At 42.1% G+C, this 14,972-nt stretch overlaps 1 protein-coding gene across 5 annotated transcripts in view; it reads right to left on the bottom strand.

Moving 5' to 3' along the window:
• LOC122542857 (mitogen-activated protein kinase kinase kinase kinase 5-like) overlaps positions 1-14,972 on the bottom strand; it is a 130,556-nt gene that overhangs the window by 36,868 nt on the left and 78,716 nt on the right. For 3 of the 5 annotated variants that reach the window (XM_043680955.2, XM_043680957.2, XM_043680954.2), the window contains exons 11-17: positions 11,620-11,701; positions 8,674-8,802; positions 7,751-7,829; positions 5,613-5,668; positions 4,559-4,623; positions 3,742-3,786; positions 2,065-2,113 (exon numbers count right to left, since the gene is read on the bottom strand). In XM_043680955.2, coding sequence (XP_043536890.2) covers positions 2,065-2,113; positions 3,742-3,786; positions 4,559-4,623; positions 5,613-5,668; positions 7,751-7,829; positions 8,674-8,802; positions 11,620-11,701 — 505 coding nt within the window. The remainder of the gene's footprint in view (positions 1-2,064; positions 2,114-3,741; positions 3,787-4,558; positions 4,624-5,612; positions 5,669-7,750; positions 7,830-8,673; positions 8,803-11,619; positions 11,702-14,972) is intronic. The other 2 variants (XM_087984049.1, XM_043680956.2) reach the window with 1 other exon arrangement.

The following is a 14,972-nucleotide window of genomic DNA, read 5'->3' as shown; positions in this document are numbered from 1 at the left end:
GGTTCGGCACTCACCCATCAGTAGAAATATGTTTCCTACTGCCAGAGTGTCCAATCCTTTCATAATCTTATACGTCTCAATCAGATCCTCTCTCAATCTTCGAAACTCAAGGGTATATAAGCCCAGTCGCTTCAGTCTTTCAGTGTACGGTAATCCTGCCATTCCAGGAATTGGCCTCGTGAACCTACGCTGCACTCCCTCAATAGCCAGAATGTCTTTTCTCAAATTTGGAGACCAGAACTGCACACAGTACTCCAGGTGTGGTCTCACCAGGGCCCTGTACAGCTGCAGAAGCACCTCTTTGCTTCTATACTCAATTCCTCTTGTTATGAAGGCCAGCATGCTATTAGCCTTCTTCACTACCTGCTGTACCTGCATGCTTGCCTTCATTGTTTGGTGTACAAGAACACCCAGATCTCTCTGTACTGCCCCTTTACATAAATTGATTCCATTGAGGTAGTAGTCTGCCTTCCTGTTCTTGCTACCAAAGTGGATAACCATACATTTATCCACATTAAACTGCATCTGCCATGCATCTGCCCACTCACCTAACTTGTCCAGGTCACCCTGTAATCTCCTAACATCCTCATCACTTTTCACCCTGCCACCCAGCTTTGTATCATCAGCAAATTTACTAATGTTATTGCTGATTCCATCTTCTATATCATTAACATATATTGTAAAAAGCTGTGGTCCCAGCACGGATCCCTGCGGTACCCCACTGGTCACTGCCTGCCATTCCGAAATGGAGCCGTTTATCACTACCCTTTGTTTCTTATTAGCCAACCAATTTTCAATCCAATCTAGTACTTTGCCCCCAATACCATGCACCCTAATTTTACTCACTAACCTCCTGTGTGGGACTTTATCAAAAGCTTTCTGAAAGTCCAGGTACACTACATCTACTGGATTTCCCTCGTCCAACTTCATAGTCACATCCTCAAAAAATTCAAGAAGATTAGTCAAGCATGATTTCCCCTTCATAAATCCATGCTGACTCTGTCCTATCCTGTAGCTACTACCCAGATGTGCAGTAATTTCATCCTTTATAATAGACTCCAGCATCTTTTCCACCACTGAGGTCAGACTAACTGGTCTATAATTACCTGCTTTCTCTCGCCCACCTTTCTTAAAAAGTGGTATAACATTAGCCACCCTCCAATCCTCAGGAACCGACCCCGAATCTATTGAACTCTGGAAAATAATCACCAACGCATCCACGATTTCCCGAGCCACCTCCTTCAGTACCCTGGGATGCAGACCATCAGGCCCCGGAGACTTATCAACCTTCAGACCTAACAGCTTCTCCAACACCAAATCCTGGCAAATATAAATTCGCTTAAGTTCAGGTCCTTCAGCCACTGTTACCTCAGGGAGATTGCTTGTGTCTTCCCAAGTGAACACAGATCTGAAGTACCCATTTTTTTGCCTTGCACATACCTAAAAAATGTACAGAATTAAGGTCACTATTTTTTAAGGGAGATTTAAACAATCGTTGGATAAGCACATGGATGATGATGAGATAGTGTAGGGGGATGAGCTTAGATTAGTTCACAGGTCAGCACAACATCGAGGGCCGAAGGGCCTGTTCTGCACTGTATTGTTCAATGTTCTATGTTCCTGAAATGCTGTGATTTTTCTATTCAGGGATTTTCATTCTCTCCGAGAAAGAGAACATTTTACCTATATTTCTTAGCATAACTTGCAATATGGTAGCAGCCAGTCAGGTCTAAATCAGTTGACACAGCCTCCCACCTTCTTCCTGACAGCATTAAGCTGGCTACATTGGGTGATTCATCAGTGAATGAATGGTAGATCACCAGACAGTGTAAAATATTTTATTGAGTTTCCAAATAGTCTTGAACATTCTAACAGTTAAACTGCAAAGGCAGTTTTCCATTTATATCTAACACTACACATTGGAATTTACAATTAATCTTCATTTTAAATGCTCAGTTCTGAATTTTTCCCAAAAGTTCTTCACCCTTCCAACCGTTCTTGTCCCCCAACACTGCCTCATATTTAGCTCCCGAAGGGATTTGGAGAGAACCAAGTGTCACTCACCTTGGGGGGTAATGGTGGAGGGATATCATCCTGTAGCGTCCCCATCAGCCTGCATAGATCAGCAAAAAAGATTAAACTCAAAAAATACACGCACACACCCACTCATGCACCACAGCGCTGACATAGTGATGTGTCACACAGGCCCAGACATCAGTCACATCCACAAGGACAGCTTAGGCAAGATTGATGGATTTCTCATGAGATTTTAGAGAAAGATGTTAAACTTAGCCTTTACAGGGAGATTGAGAGGGTACATTTTCCATTGTGTGTTGGATCCTGACCTCAGGAACACATGGACGTTCTGACCCTGCACAGAGCCAGCAGCAGTCACACAAATCAATGTTTCCTGAACTGGTTGAATAGTGGCTAGAGGTCGCACTCTGTTTCTTAAAAAGCTGGATCACCAACAGGAAGCTATTCCATCATACAAAAGGACCTTCAGCTTGGTAAGTGCAAGGGTATAGCCATCTTAAGGTGCCCTCTGAATTTAAGAATGGCCCCACCTGTTGGTTCAGCATCGGGGACTTCACAAAAAAAGATGTGCAGCCCACAGCTGTAGCTGTGTAAGCAGGGTGAGTGGGCTGTTGACTGTCAAGTCACACTGAAGCACACCTAGTTTGTAACTGGGGTGCAGCTTCCAAGCAGTTTTGCATCTCCTGATGCTGTGGACTCCAGTCAACCTCTTAGTCATTGATTTTCTAATTAATTTAGCCAGATACCGGTTACTTCAGCAGGTGACCATTGCACATCCAATCTACATTTTCTGTAAATGGGCTTGTCCAGGAGTGGGGTACAAATGGTACTAGGAAACCAGTAGGCAGTGCACAATTACAAACCAGCTGGTGCCAGTTCCCATTTCCCATTGATCTTTGAAACTCCTTACCAACAGACATACAGGCTAAGACTAATGGAGGGAGAGAGATAGATACAGAAAAAAGCAGATTGGGACACACGTACACACCGAGACCTGACTAGAAGAGCCTCACAGAGATAACTCCACCCACAAGAAAGATGGATGCAGTGAGATGTACTTGAATTAAGAGAAGAATGTATTCAGTGTAGAAGGGGTGTCAGAAAAGGCCACATCCAGAATTCAGGGCATGTGCCCAAAGCTGCTCCTGGCAGGGAATGACATTGCTCCTGGAGCCAAATCCACAGCCTCTTCACTTCAAGTTAGCTTCCTGCTCTTGGCATCACCCCATTGGCAACACAGACCTTTAGTCTTACCCTCTGGACTTGACCATTTCACAGGCTAGACTTAGGTCAAGAATTGTGGCGTCCAGATAGTCAACTGGTGGTAAATTTCAGAAGAGATGAGCAAGGAAAGCAACACAAACATCTGAATGTTTAATGATTATTGTAGCAACTGGGGAAATGGTGAATGCTCCAGGTCAGCCAGCAAGGCCACTATACAACCTACGTCCAACATCAGAGAGCATTGGAGAGTCAATTTTCAGCCTGGAGTTCTTAATGTTTAAAACTGATTAGGGATTGTCAAAATTGTGATATCCCTAGCAGAGGTTGCTCGAGCTAAGACATTTACAGTTGGCATTTCCAAAACAGATACCCCCAGTCTCCACTGTCAGAATTTGATTTGCCTTATTTGAATGGGGAAGGTGATCAGTTAATGACTCTGCCATGGACACCAGACTCTTTGACATTGGAGCTTCCACTTACACAGCAACATCATCATAATCATCATCTGAATCCGATTGCTTCTCCCTGCAGACAAACAGAATCAGCCATGAGTTTTATTTGCTTATTTCTGTCACATAGGATTCCCCTTCCCCTGTCTATAGTCATCAGTGCCCTTTCCAACACCAGCAACACACAGGCATATATGGACATACAGGTAAACATGCACATTTAGAAACACAAATATACAAGTAATGTGAACATGTCAATATACATGTGAACAGGCATACAAACCTTTGTATGCACATAACACAAGCATGACCATGCACACATGAATTTATACATAGTTATAAACATAAATATCCATATAAAGGTACACAGAGTAGACACATGTATACAAACAGATAAACAGACAGTCACAAATAAGCTCATGCACACACTTTTTTTTAATCATTCGATGAGGGCATCACTGGCCAAGCCAGCATCTATTGCCCATCCCTAACTACCCAGAGGGCAGTTAAGAGCCAGACCGGGTAAGGATGGCAGTTTCCTTCCCTGAAGGACATTAGTGAATCAGATGTGTTTTTCTAACAATTGACATTGGATTCACAATTATCATTAGACTCTTACTTCTAGATTTTACAGATTTCAAATTACACCATCTGCAGGATTCAAACCCAATTCCCCAGAATGTTACCTGAGTCTCTGGATTAACAGCCGAGCAATAATACCACAAGGCCATTGCCTCCCCATGCTCATACACATAAATACACATGTTCCATGTTCACACAGACACAAACATGCACATCCAGTCATTTCTTTGAATGGCTCGTAGCCATGCTGAAGATGGTTGACTCACCTGTCCTTCCTCCCAGAAACAGACACACTTTGTGAGGACATTGAATTCTGGTCCACAGATTGATCCTAGATGAAAAGAATAAATTCAGCAAAGAGTCATCATCTGATTCTACAATACTTTGTCCCTGACTCGACTGCCTCAGTTACTAGTGGAAGGACATCTGAACCAGTACCCATGATTGTGTCACAGTCAGACTGTGAATCAAGGCAACCAATCAATTTAGATACAACAGGGAAAAAAACAGACTATGTGGAATCAAAAAGAGGGATGGATAATTATCTAAAATCATATTGCACTGTGTGGGGTCAGATAGGGTCAATCTGGACTGTGAGGCCAATACCAATGTCACTCACCCTTGGTATAAGGAGGACCTCCTCCCCCTCTCAAACCTGCTTCCCTTTTGAGCTGTACAAGGGACATAACACATACTAGAACAATCTGGGGTAGCACATAAGCAAGTCAATCATGGCTCAATGTTTAGTACTTGTACCTCCACATCAGATATTGCTTCAGGAACCTGACTATAAACCCCAGGTGGCAGTACTGAGAGACTGCCACGCTGTTGGAGGTAGTGTCTTTCCAAAGAGAAGCCAAACTGAGACCATGTCATAGAGATTTACAGCATGGAAACAGATCCTTTGGTCCAACCCGTCGACGTCTGCCCTCCCAGAAGGAGGTGAACAATTCCACAGTGCTGTTTTTAAGTGGAGCAGGCGAGTTGCTCCAATGACCTGGGAAAATATTTGTACCCCAATCAAAAACAGCCAGTTTCATATTTGGTGTTTGTGGGATCTTGCTATGAATAAATTGGCCCTTGCATTTTCCATATTACAACAGTTCAGGAATGCTTTGTTTAGCTGTAAGGCATACTGGGACCTCCTAACCTGCAAGGCACTATACAAATACAAGTTTCTGCTTTCTATGAATCCTTCATTGCTCCATTCACAGTAACTGTTCCTTTTGCTGAGTGCACCACTTTGTGGAGTCAGAGGTAGAGAAGAATTTCTGCTGGGTGACTCCAAGTTGACCAAAGTAATGTCACTGAAGGCCTCACCTTATTCTGCCAGGATTCTTCCCTCTGTATGGCTTGTTCAAACTGAATCTTGTGAACTGCAAAAATATTGTCAGGTTGTCAGAAACCAACAAATCCATAATGGCCAGTCATGCTACATTATGCTGACGTCCTTCACTAACATTGCTGAGCTTTGCAGCAGCTGCCATTGAAACCTGGTCAAAGTTTTAGATGTCTACCTTGGCGACAAGCTCAAAAACATTGCCACACTTTAAACTGCTATTTAAACTAACGCCCCACAATTAGTCTGATTTCAAATGCCATAAGTATGTGAGAGTTTTTTTTTGAAAATGCTGGCATGGGCATGATGAATGAGGTCAGCTTTTATTGCTCATCCCTAATTGCGCATGACCTGAGTGACTTGCTCAGCTATTTTAGAGGGCAGTCAAGAAACAATCATGTTACTGTGATCTGGAATCTCAAATTTAGCAGGAAAGGAGGCAGATATCCTTCCCTGAAGGATGTTAGATAGGCATTTTTAAAAATCCTGGAACTTTAATATTTTGCTTTTATTCCAGATTTATCAATCAACTGAATTTAAATTTCCTCAGCTACAACATGGGTTTGAACCCATATCTCAAATTAATTAGTGCAGGCCTCTGGATGACTAGACCAGTAACATTGATTTCCTGCTGGTTCTCCATTTGCCCCATGCAGAATATACCCTCTTATTTTCCATTACGATTCACCAGTTTGATAATGAAGTGTTCATTGACAGAGTCAGTCCCTTTTTTGGTTTTCTGGAGTTTGTCCAAAGGGGTACAGTTAGAAATTAACCAGATGGAACCACATAGCTTCCCAGTTTGGGTTTTTCACCCAGCCCAAACTAGGGCCATCTATTTAAGCAGTGAAAAGTTTAATGTGTTGAAATTTGCTCTTGCCACCTACAACCCCACATTGCAGATAATCATCAATTTTTCTATTAAAGGGAGTTTAGTGAATTGACTCTAGACAGCTGAGCTGGAGGTTTCAGATCATTCTTCTATCTAATTATACAGTCAGAACACAGGAGGTCATCATTCAGCCCATAACATCTGTTCCACTTCTCCGAAAGTGATAGCCAATTGGTGCACTTGTTCCAGAATACCTTAGATATGTTTCCTTTTCAAATATTTATCTAATTTCCTTTTGAAAGGAATTATTGAACCTGCTTCCACTGCCCTCTAAGGCAGCACATTCCAGATCATCATAACTCAGCACGTTTAAAAAAACGTCTTCAATTTTTTTTTTGCCAGTGATTTAAAATACTCTAGTTCCTGACCTCTTTTTCTTGCCAGAGGAAACAATTCTCTTCAAATTGTTCAGAAGATAAAATATCTCACAGTTTCACATCACATGGAACAATCCTGAACTGAAGTCCACAAACCACTTTATCACCTTGTGATTTTTTCTTAATTAACAACACAAATTGGGTGAAGGAAGCTTTTGATCAGGATTCAGTACAACCTCCCACCATGATAAATGTTTACTCTGCCCTTGCACTGCAGTAATCCCACCACTATCCCACTACCATGTGGAAATTATGGTTTGAGAACAGACCGATCCACTCCTTGTCTACCTTAGTCCCACTACCCTATAAGGATCAGCAAGAGAGCTGTTACGAGTTCTCTTGGGGGCAGAAGTGGAAGGCTTGCTAGAGGAAAGTGCCCTTTATTTATGGCTATATTCCAACCCTGTGGGCCTTAGCATTTTAGATGTGCATTCAGGGCAGGAATTTCCAGAAGGCCTCTGCAGTGGTAGGAGTCAGACTTCAAGTCCCCCCACCCCAAACCCCCACCCCATAGAAAATAAGTGAGTTCCAATCAATAGTATTACAAACAACATACTGCATGGAAACAGGCCATTTGACCCAACGGATCTATGATGTTTTTGTTCCATACCATCCTCCTCCCACCCCTTCATCTAACCACATCAACATACCCTTCGATCACTTTCTTTTCACAGCTGCTGTCCAGAACATGGAAATAAAAGTGCACATAGTTGCGGCAGTTCAGATTCTCTAAGTGAACTTTAGCATATACATAATGCGCATTTTTTTTTACTGAACTAAACTGCTAACTAGGACTGAGCAGAGAACTGATATTCTGGTGAATCAATTTTCATGGAAGACTGAGACTTACACTTTATTTCTGAGCTTGTTCTTTCTGCTTTTGAATGCCGATTAGTTGAGTGAATCCTACGTGGGACAGCAGGAGGCGGCTATGGAGAGTGAAAGGATCAGAGTGTGAACTGATGCATATATCTCATTTGTTTCATCAGATACTCATTACTGATAGATACAGAGTATAGCCCGCCATGTACTGCCTCAAAAGTTCTCAAGATAGATACTCTCCCATTCTTGCAGAAAAACAGAGGACTGAAGTGAATTCCCTGTCTTATTGCTAACAACGATTCAGGGTTACAAGTGCAACAAGACAGGAAGCATTATTAACTAGACTTGAGTGGACTTAGCTCTAGGGGATGTGTCAGAGAATGGGGCTAGCAACAGTTGGCAAATATAGGCAGACTGTGTCAAGGTTGTTCACTGTAAACTGCCTTGACCCATTTCAATTGGAGTGAAGCCTGAGCTTTTTTTCCCCAATCCCAAGAGAAAGAAAAACAGTAAAACTGGCAAATGAAACATATTAGACTTATTTAACTCATATACTTCAAAATGGGGGACCAGTACATTTCTTTTCAAGTATTACTGGATCATTACTGGATTTTCCCATGAGGCCTGCACTTGCAATCCCAAGCAATAAAAAGATCTGCACATCTTCCAGTTTTAGTAGTGGGTCAGAGGCCTGCATATCACCCAAACCCAATTCAAGCAAGGCCTGCACTTTCTATCATCCCAGCAAGAATGAGGCTTGAATTTCCCCCAATCCCAGTAGAAGGAAGAAGCCTATATGTTTTTTGTGACCCAAAAAGGAGGCCTAAGTGTCCCACGTTACAGTAGGTGGGCAAGTTTCTGTTCTAATCCTTTTGGCCCAACATTTAGCCAAGTTAATGCTCCCCCACCTTGGTCCCCAGCAGTAGGGGAATGTAATGTAGAGGTACTCACAGTGTAACGTACCTCAAGGTCATCTTCATCCAACTCTTGGAGGCTGGTGTGTTTCTCTGGATTCCGCAGCTTGTCAATTAGTTCATGAACCAGGACCCGACTGAGGCCAGGCTGTGCCACAAACTGGTGCTAAAGGAGAGCAAGTGAAACCGAGTCAGAGTAGGGAGAAGGACAGCGAGAGTGTGATGGTGAAAGAAAGAGGTAGAAAAGCAAACAAAGTGGAGGTGAAAGAGGAGTGGGAGGTATGGGAAATGGAGTGAATTAAAGAGCAAGGAAGAGATTGGGAGCTTGAAAGAGAGACATGCAAGTTTGGAAATTTCAAAATTGAATTTTAAATTTATCCAACAGCCTTTTGAAAGTTGCCATTAAATCAGCTTTCACTATTCTTTCAATCAGTGTATTCCAGATTAAAAAAACATGTGGTGTAAAATAAACTGTAATCTCCCCTCCTCGTTTTTTTCCAAATATCTTAAATATGTGTTGTCACCCAGTTTCTGATTGATCTACCAGTGGAAAGAGTTTCTTAATCCATTTGTCAAAAGCCTTCTTAATTTTAAATATTTCTATAAATCCTCCATTCATCTTTGTTCGAAAGAGATGAATTTTGATTTTCCTCATCTTTCTACATCACTGAAAAAGTCCTTAATCCCCAAGGTCATTCTGATAAATTTCCTTTATTTGTCATCAGTTTGCCAAACTCTTTGGAAATCTGTAGTGGACTGCATATAGAGACAACAATATTTGTGGCCAGAATAGAAATGATGAGTAAATTCTCCATCAGTTATGCTTGGAGATCACACTGTTATAAACAACTGGAATTGATCGTAGGCACAGGATTTCTATTATATAGCTATCTTCTACTCATTCTTGGTGAAATCACCCTACTTTTATCAGGAGTCTTTGCTGCAATTTTACTTGTAAGTTGTCTGTTGTAATTCATAGATTTTCTTTTGAAGAAATTTTCACGTCTAGTAAAGACATGTAATATTCGTAACTTTAAACAAGGACAGTATTCAGCTTAGAAATTTCTGGAACTGCCTTTTGTTTTGAAATAAAAAGGACATTAAAAGGCTGCTAACATGGTTACCAAGGGTCAGGTGACATTTGAAATTGCTGCACAAACTGCCTCAAGTTTCTGATAGTTCCCAATTGAATGATATGGGTGGGAATATACCAAGATGAAACCCATTTGTGGAATTCACACCTGCTATCACTGGTGCACTAACTCAAAACTGAAAATCTACAGACTCTCAAAATTACTGTCTCTGGAAATATCTCCACAGAGGCTGGTATCCCATCACCAAGTCACCATTTATTGACATAGATCCAGCTCTCTCATAGCCAGCTCTCAGAGTGAACAGGATGTCTGATCCACCTGTTTTTTTTTTTGTCTGACTCCTATTCTTTTTTTTTTCTAACCCCCACACTACCACCTAACTGCATTAGTGCTTATTTTTCCCCCTAGCACCCATGGTTTGTGTGCAGGTGTGAGACACAGTGAAAGACACAAGGTGCATGAATCTTTATTCAAATTTCCACCCAGGAAGAAAGGAAACACCCGAGTGGCAAGTGACAAGCAGTGCCCTTCACATCAAAGGGCAATGCTGTGTGATCAAACAGTGAAGTGGACAAAGGCAGCTGTTGGAGAACAAGGTATTTTCTGCCCAGTTTTGAATTGGGGACATTTTGCGCATAAGGCGAACGTGAAGACTACTACACCACAGGAACAAGACTCCTCCTGTTCTTCTCTGTCAACCAGGACTCCCTGATTGGACCAGATTAACAGCCCCAATCAGGGAACTCATATTCTCTGAAGGCTGCATGGCTAACTTCATTGCAATCACTCCATCTCCTTCCTTTAAACTCAACAATGAGAGCTTGAGAAGCCAGTCAAATCGTAAGTCAGTCTGAATGGCCACCATCTTTTCTGCTTTCTATACTAATCAATCCTAATTTTAAATCATTGAGTGGACAACAGAAGTATTGATCGTGTGACTGAAATTGACTGCACATAAAAAATTTTATTCCCCCCAAGAACCAATGGAGGAAAACAATTAGCTTGTGAACAACTGCAAAGACAGCAGCAGAAAGTTTTCAAGTTTAGTCATTTTCACGTCCATCAGTACAGAAACCTGACTTCCCAGTAACTAGACCACAAGTAACTAACTTCTGGATCTGCTGAAAATTCATCTAAATCAGGGAAATTCTGCAATTAATCCTGATATGTACTCTGGCTATTGAATCCATATTGATTAGCCTTCAGGAGTGAAAACCCTTTCTTCACACGGCCTCAAAAGTATGCTTTTCCTAAGACTAAGCCAAACATGTGAATTACAAACTACCTTTGGGTTTATGATTTGTAGAAGTGCATTACCTTTGTATGTTTTCTTTCATGTGTTGCTGTGATTGCTGAGTGACAGAGTTAGCCATTTGGGGCGAATTCATGAACAAAGAATCATCTTTATTTACACCCATGAAAGCTTCTGCTCATTATTCAAATTGACCACAAATGGGTTAAAAAAGCATCTACATATCTTCATTTTTATAAACACACTTATTATAGCCAGTAGAGCAAGTCAGTCAGGAGGTCGGTACTCTCTCATCTTCTGTCCATCACAAGACTTTGTTGACAGTTAAACATACTGAAAGTTCAAAGTTCTTCCATGCCTATCATACTAAGTGAATAAAGGGCCTAAAGTATTACTTGAGGGCATTCTGTGCTGCAATGGATCTTGGATTAGTTCCACCTGCACAGTGTTCTTTCACTACGCCAGCAAAAGGACAAGGATGGGGTTTACTGTCAAGGTGAAGGGATCAGATTGTGGCCAAGTGGTTGAAAGGTCAAAGGCCACCAACCGATACCAGCTAGGAATGTGCAGTTGTATGAGTATGTGAGCGTAGCCTAATGTTGCAACTCCACTCAGGCTCGTTCTTGGTTGTACTTACCGTTAGCATCTTGCTGGCAGCTGGCCTCTTTTTTGGATTCTTTGTTAATGTCAACTTGGCAAAATTGTGGAATGCCGCGCTCCTGAGGGGGAAGACAGTAAAGGTCACAACTTCTGTCTACCTTAATCAAAGGTCAAAATTTCACCCTCCCTACTCCTCACCCCAAACTCATTTGCCTGTATCAGCATTGGTGCTATGTAAACTTCCATTCATCCAATGGTGTCAACACACAGGTAGTTCTCCTATAACGCCATAGTTGCTTTCCAATGAAACCTTGCTTAATAGAAAATCGCTTAACGTAAATAATGGCCTTATGGCAAAAGTGGGGTTGGGGCAGACCAGCAAACAAATCACTCACGATCGTTCAAACATCACCCAAAAGCCGAATGCAAACTATAGCACAGTCTGAAAGTTAAAATCATATTTATTAATGAAACAAAAGTAAATTTAACACAGTACATTTAAAAATGTAAGAAAGCTGCTCTGTGTACAGTACCTCTCACAGAAAGCTGCTCTGTTGTTAGCTGATATCGGCGCATGCGTAGAACAGCACGAAGGTTGGTGCTGACATTGCGCATGTGCAGAATGCACGGACACTGGCACATGTGCAGATCAGTGTGAAGATTTCGGCGCATTGGCACATGCGCAGAACGTAGCATGCAAACTGATGTCCGTTGGAATCGCGCTATTGCCAACAGAGGTAAGCATTCTCAAAAATACCATTCCCTAATTCTTCAGCGACATTATAGCCAAATCATGCTGCCGAAATGTGTGTTATCTCAGAACTATCTGTATCCTTTTATGTATTTCTCTCTACTCTGTTTATTAGGGTTTATCATGTATTTATAATGCCTATTGTTGGTATTCCCCACAACATCTTATCCATATTCAATCCAAGAAACCATTTCATAATTTTGAAGACCTGTATCAGCTCATTCACAATTTCTACTCCAGAGCTATCACAAACTCTCATCCCCATTGTCACTCAGTTGATTCTTCCAAGTATGACCCCTATTTCCATTCACTCAAGTCCAGTTAACATAGCTGGTGTACATTTACATCAGATATAGCTGTACCATGTCAAGCAGTATCAGACCTCATAGTACCCTCTGCCAAAACTAAGCACTAGACTAATAATTCTGGAGTGTAAAGATAAACAAACACAACCTTGAAGCACTTCTTCCCTGTCCTTTTCTCTCTCACCCATCAATAACTCATGGATACAGTGATTGTAATGAGGTCGGCAATGGTGGACCTCACAGAATAGGAGTTCCCTGATTGGTGCTGTTAATCAGGTCCAATCAGGGTGTCCTGGCTGACAGATAAGAATGGGAGTGTCAGACATTCTGTTTATTCAAAGAGTTGGCTCTGAGGGAGCTAAATCAGTGTCAAGGACTCGCCATTTGTAAATAAAGGGTACTTGGTGACAGGATACCAGCCTCTATGGAGTTATTTCAGTGGCGACGAGAGAAAAGCATGGTCCTGAAGAAACACACTCGCAACAGTCGCCTTTGAGTTGGGGTAAGCATTTCTGGAATCACGCCGTTAGTTGGGAAGCTTGACTTGTTCGATCCTGCTATCAAAGACTGGGCCCAGTATGTGAAAAGAATGGGTTATTTTTTCTAGGTCAATGACATTGTGTCAGATGAAAAGCAATGAGTAATTCTCCCGGCAGCTTGTGGGCTCGCAGCCTTTTTGGTTATTAGGAGCCTAGCTTTCCCTGAGGCACCAAATACAAACCCCTTTCAAGAGTTGATGGATTTAGTGAAGGAAGATTATGACACCACGGGCGGCACGGTGGCACAGTGGTTAGCACTGCTGCCTCACAGCGCCTGAGACCCGGGTTCAATTCCCGCCTCAGGCGACTGACTGTGTGGAGTTTGCACATTCTCCCCGTGTCTGTGTGGGTTTCCTCCGGATTCTCCGGTTTCCTCCCACAGTACAAAGATGTGCAGGTCAGGTGAATTGGCCATGCTAAATTGCCCGTAGTGTTAGGTAAGGGGTAAATGTAGGGGTAGGGTGGGTTGCGCTTCGGCAGGTCGGTGTGGACATGTTGGACCGAAGGGCCTGTTTCCACACTAAAATCTAACCAAGCCTCCTCTAATTTTAAAATTCTATCAGTTCTACTCAGCCATTCGAGAACCAGAGGAATCCACATCAGGATTTCTGACTAGAATAAGATGACTGGCAGAGGCATGTGACTTTGGTTTAATCCTTAATGAAATAATGAGACACCATTTGGTATGTGGAATTAATGATGCAACCATGCAAAAGCACCTACTAGCTGAGGCCCAATTGGACTACAACTGGTTTTATCATTGGAAAATGAGATAAGTGGAGCATACGAGTTGCATGGTATTCTGATAGAAGTGGACACCCTCACCAGTCTAACACCACTTAATGTAATTGTGTAGCCTCACATAGGACAAATCCTGAACAGAGGGACTCTAGGTCAGTCCACAACAAAACCCTAAAACAAAACTAAGCCTCAGCCAAATGATTAACATTTTCTTCAGGATCTGAGACAGCAAGTCATTGTAGTTGCTGCCAGTACGCGGACTCGGGACAATAAATGAGTCCCACTGGGCCTGAATTGAGTAAGAGAACTCATAAGCCTTTATCCCAGAGAGTGCACAGCTTGCAAAGTCCACCTACCTCTGGCTTGGAAACAGTTAAATTGCTTAGCAACATCCAACTTAGAACTAATCAAAATAAACATCCGGTTAAATGGGCATCCAGTTCTAATTGAGGTCAGTACCGACAATGCTGTTTCAGTAACTGCAGAATCAGTCTTGAACAAGATTTGTTCTGGACTCCAACCCATAAGTTTGCACAAGACATCGGTTAAACTGAAAACCTATACTGGGAAATCTTTACAGACTGAGAGTGCAACTTTGGTTCCGGTCTCCTATGAGAAGCAGCTGGTTCAGTTACCTATGATTGTTGTAAAAGGATTGGGCCCAAGATTGATAGGGAAAATTGGTTGAGAAAGATTCACATAGATTAGCTCAACACTATTTTGTTTAAAACTTGGCTGCCTGAGTGCAGTTCTAATTAAATACCCGGAAGTTTTTCAGGAAATTCAATAATCTCTTCAAGCCCTCTAACTCTCTCAGATAGCTAAGCCTCATCCAATTATGGCTGGTTGGCTATGCCCAACTTTCATTGCTCCACCACCGGCAACCTTTGCTGTTTAGGCTCTGGGCTCCAGAATTCCCTCAAGAGGCCTCACTGCCTCTCTAGCTCCTCCTCTTTCTTTTTAACATGCTCCTTTAAAACCTAGCTCTTTAACCAAACTAAAACAGGTCCATTATTCTCACTGACGTCACTCTCTCAAAGCATTGTACACAAGA

The sequence above is a fragment of the Chiloscyllium plagiosum genome, unplaced genomic scaffold (genome assembly GCF_037043375.1).
Source record: "Chiloscyllium plagiosum isolate Xiang-an unplaced genomic scaffold, Cpla_swu_hap1 HiC_scaffold_47, whole genome shotgun sequence".
Lineage (NCBI taxonomy): Eukaryota > Metazoa > Chordata > Chondrichthyes > Orectolobiformes > Hemiscylliidae > Chiloscyllium > Chiloscyllium plagiosum.
Note: the sequence above shows the minus strand (reverse complement) of the source record. Positions and strands in the feature narration are given on the sequence as shown.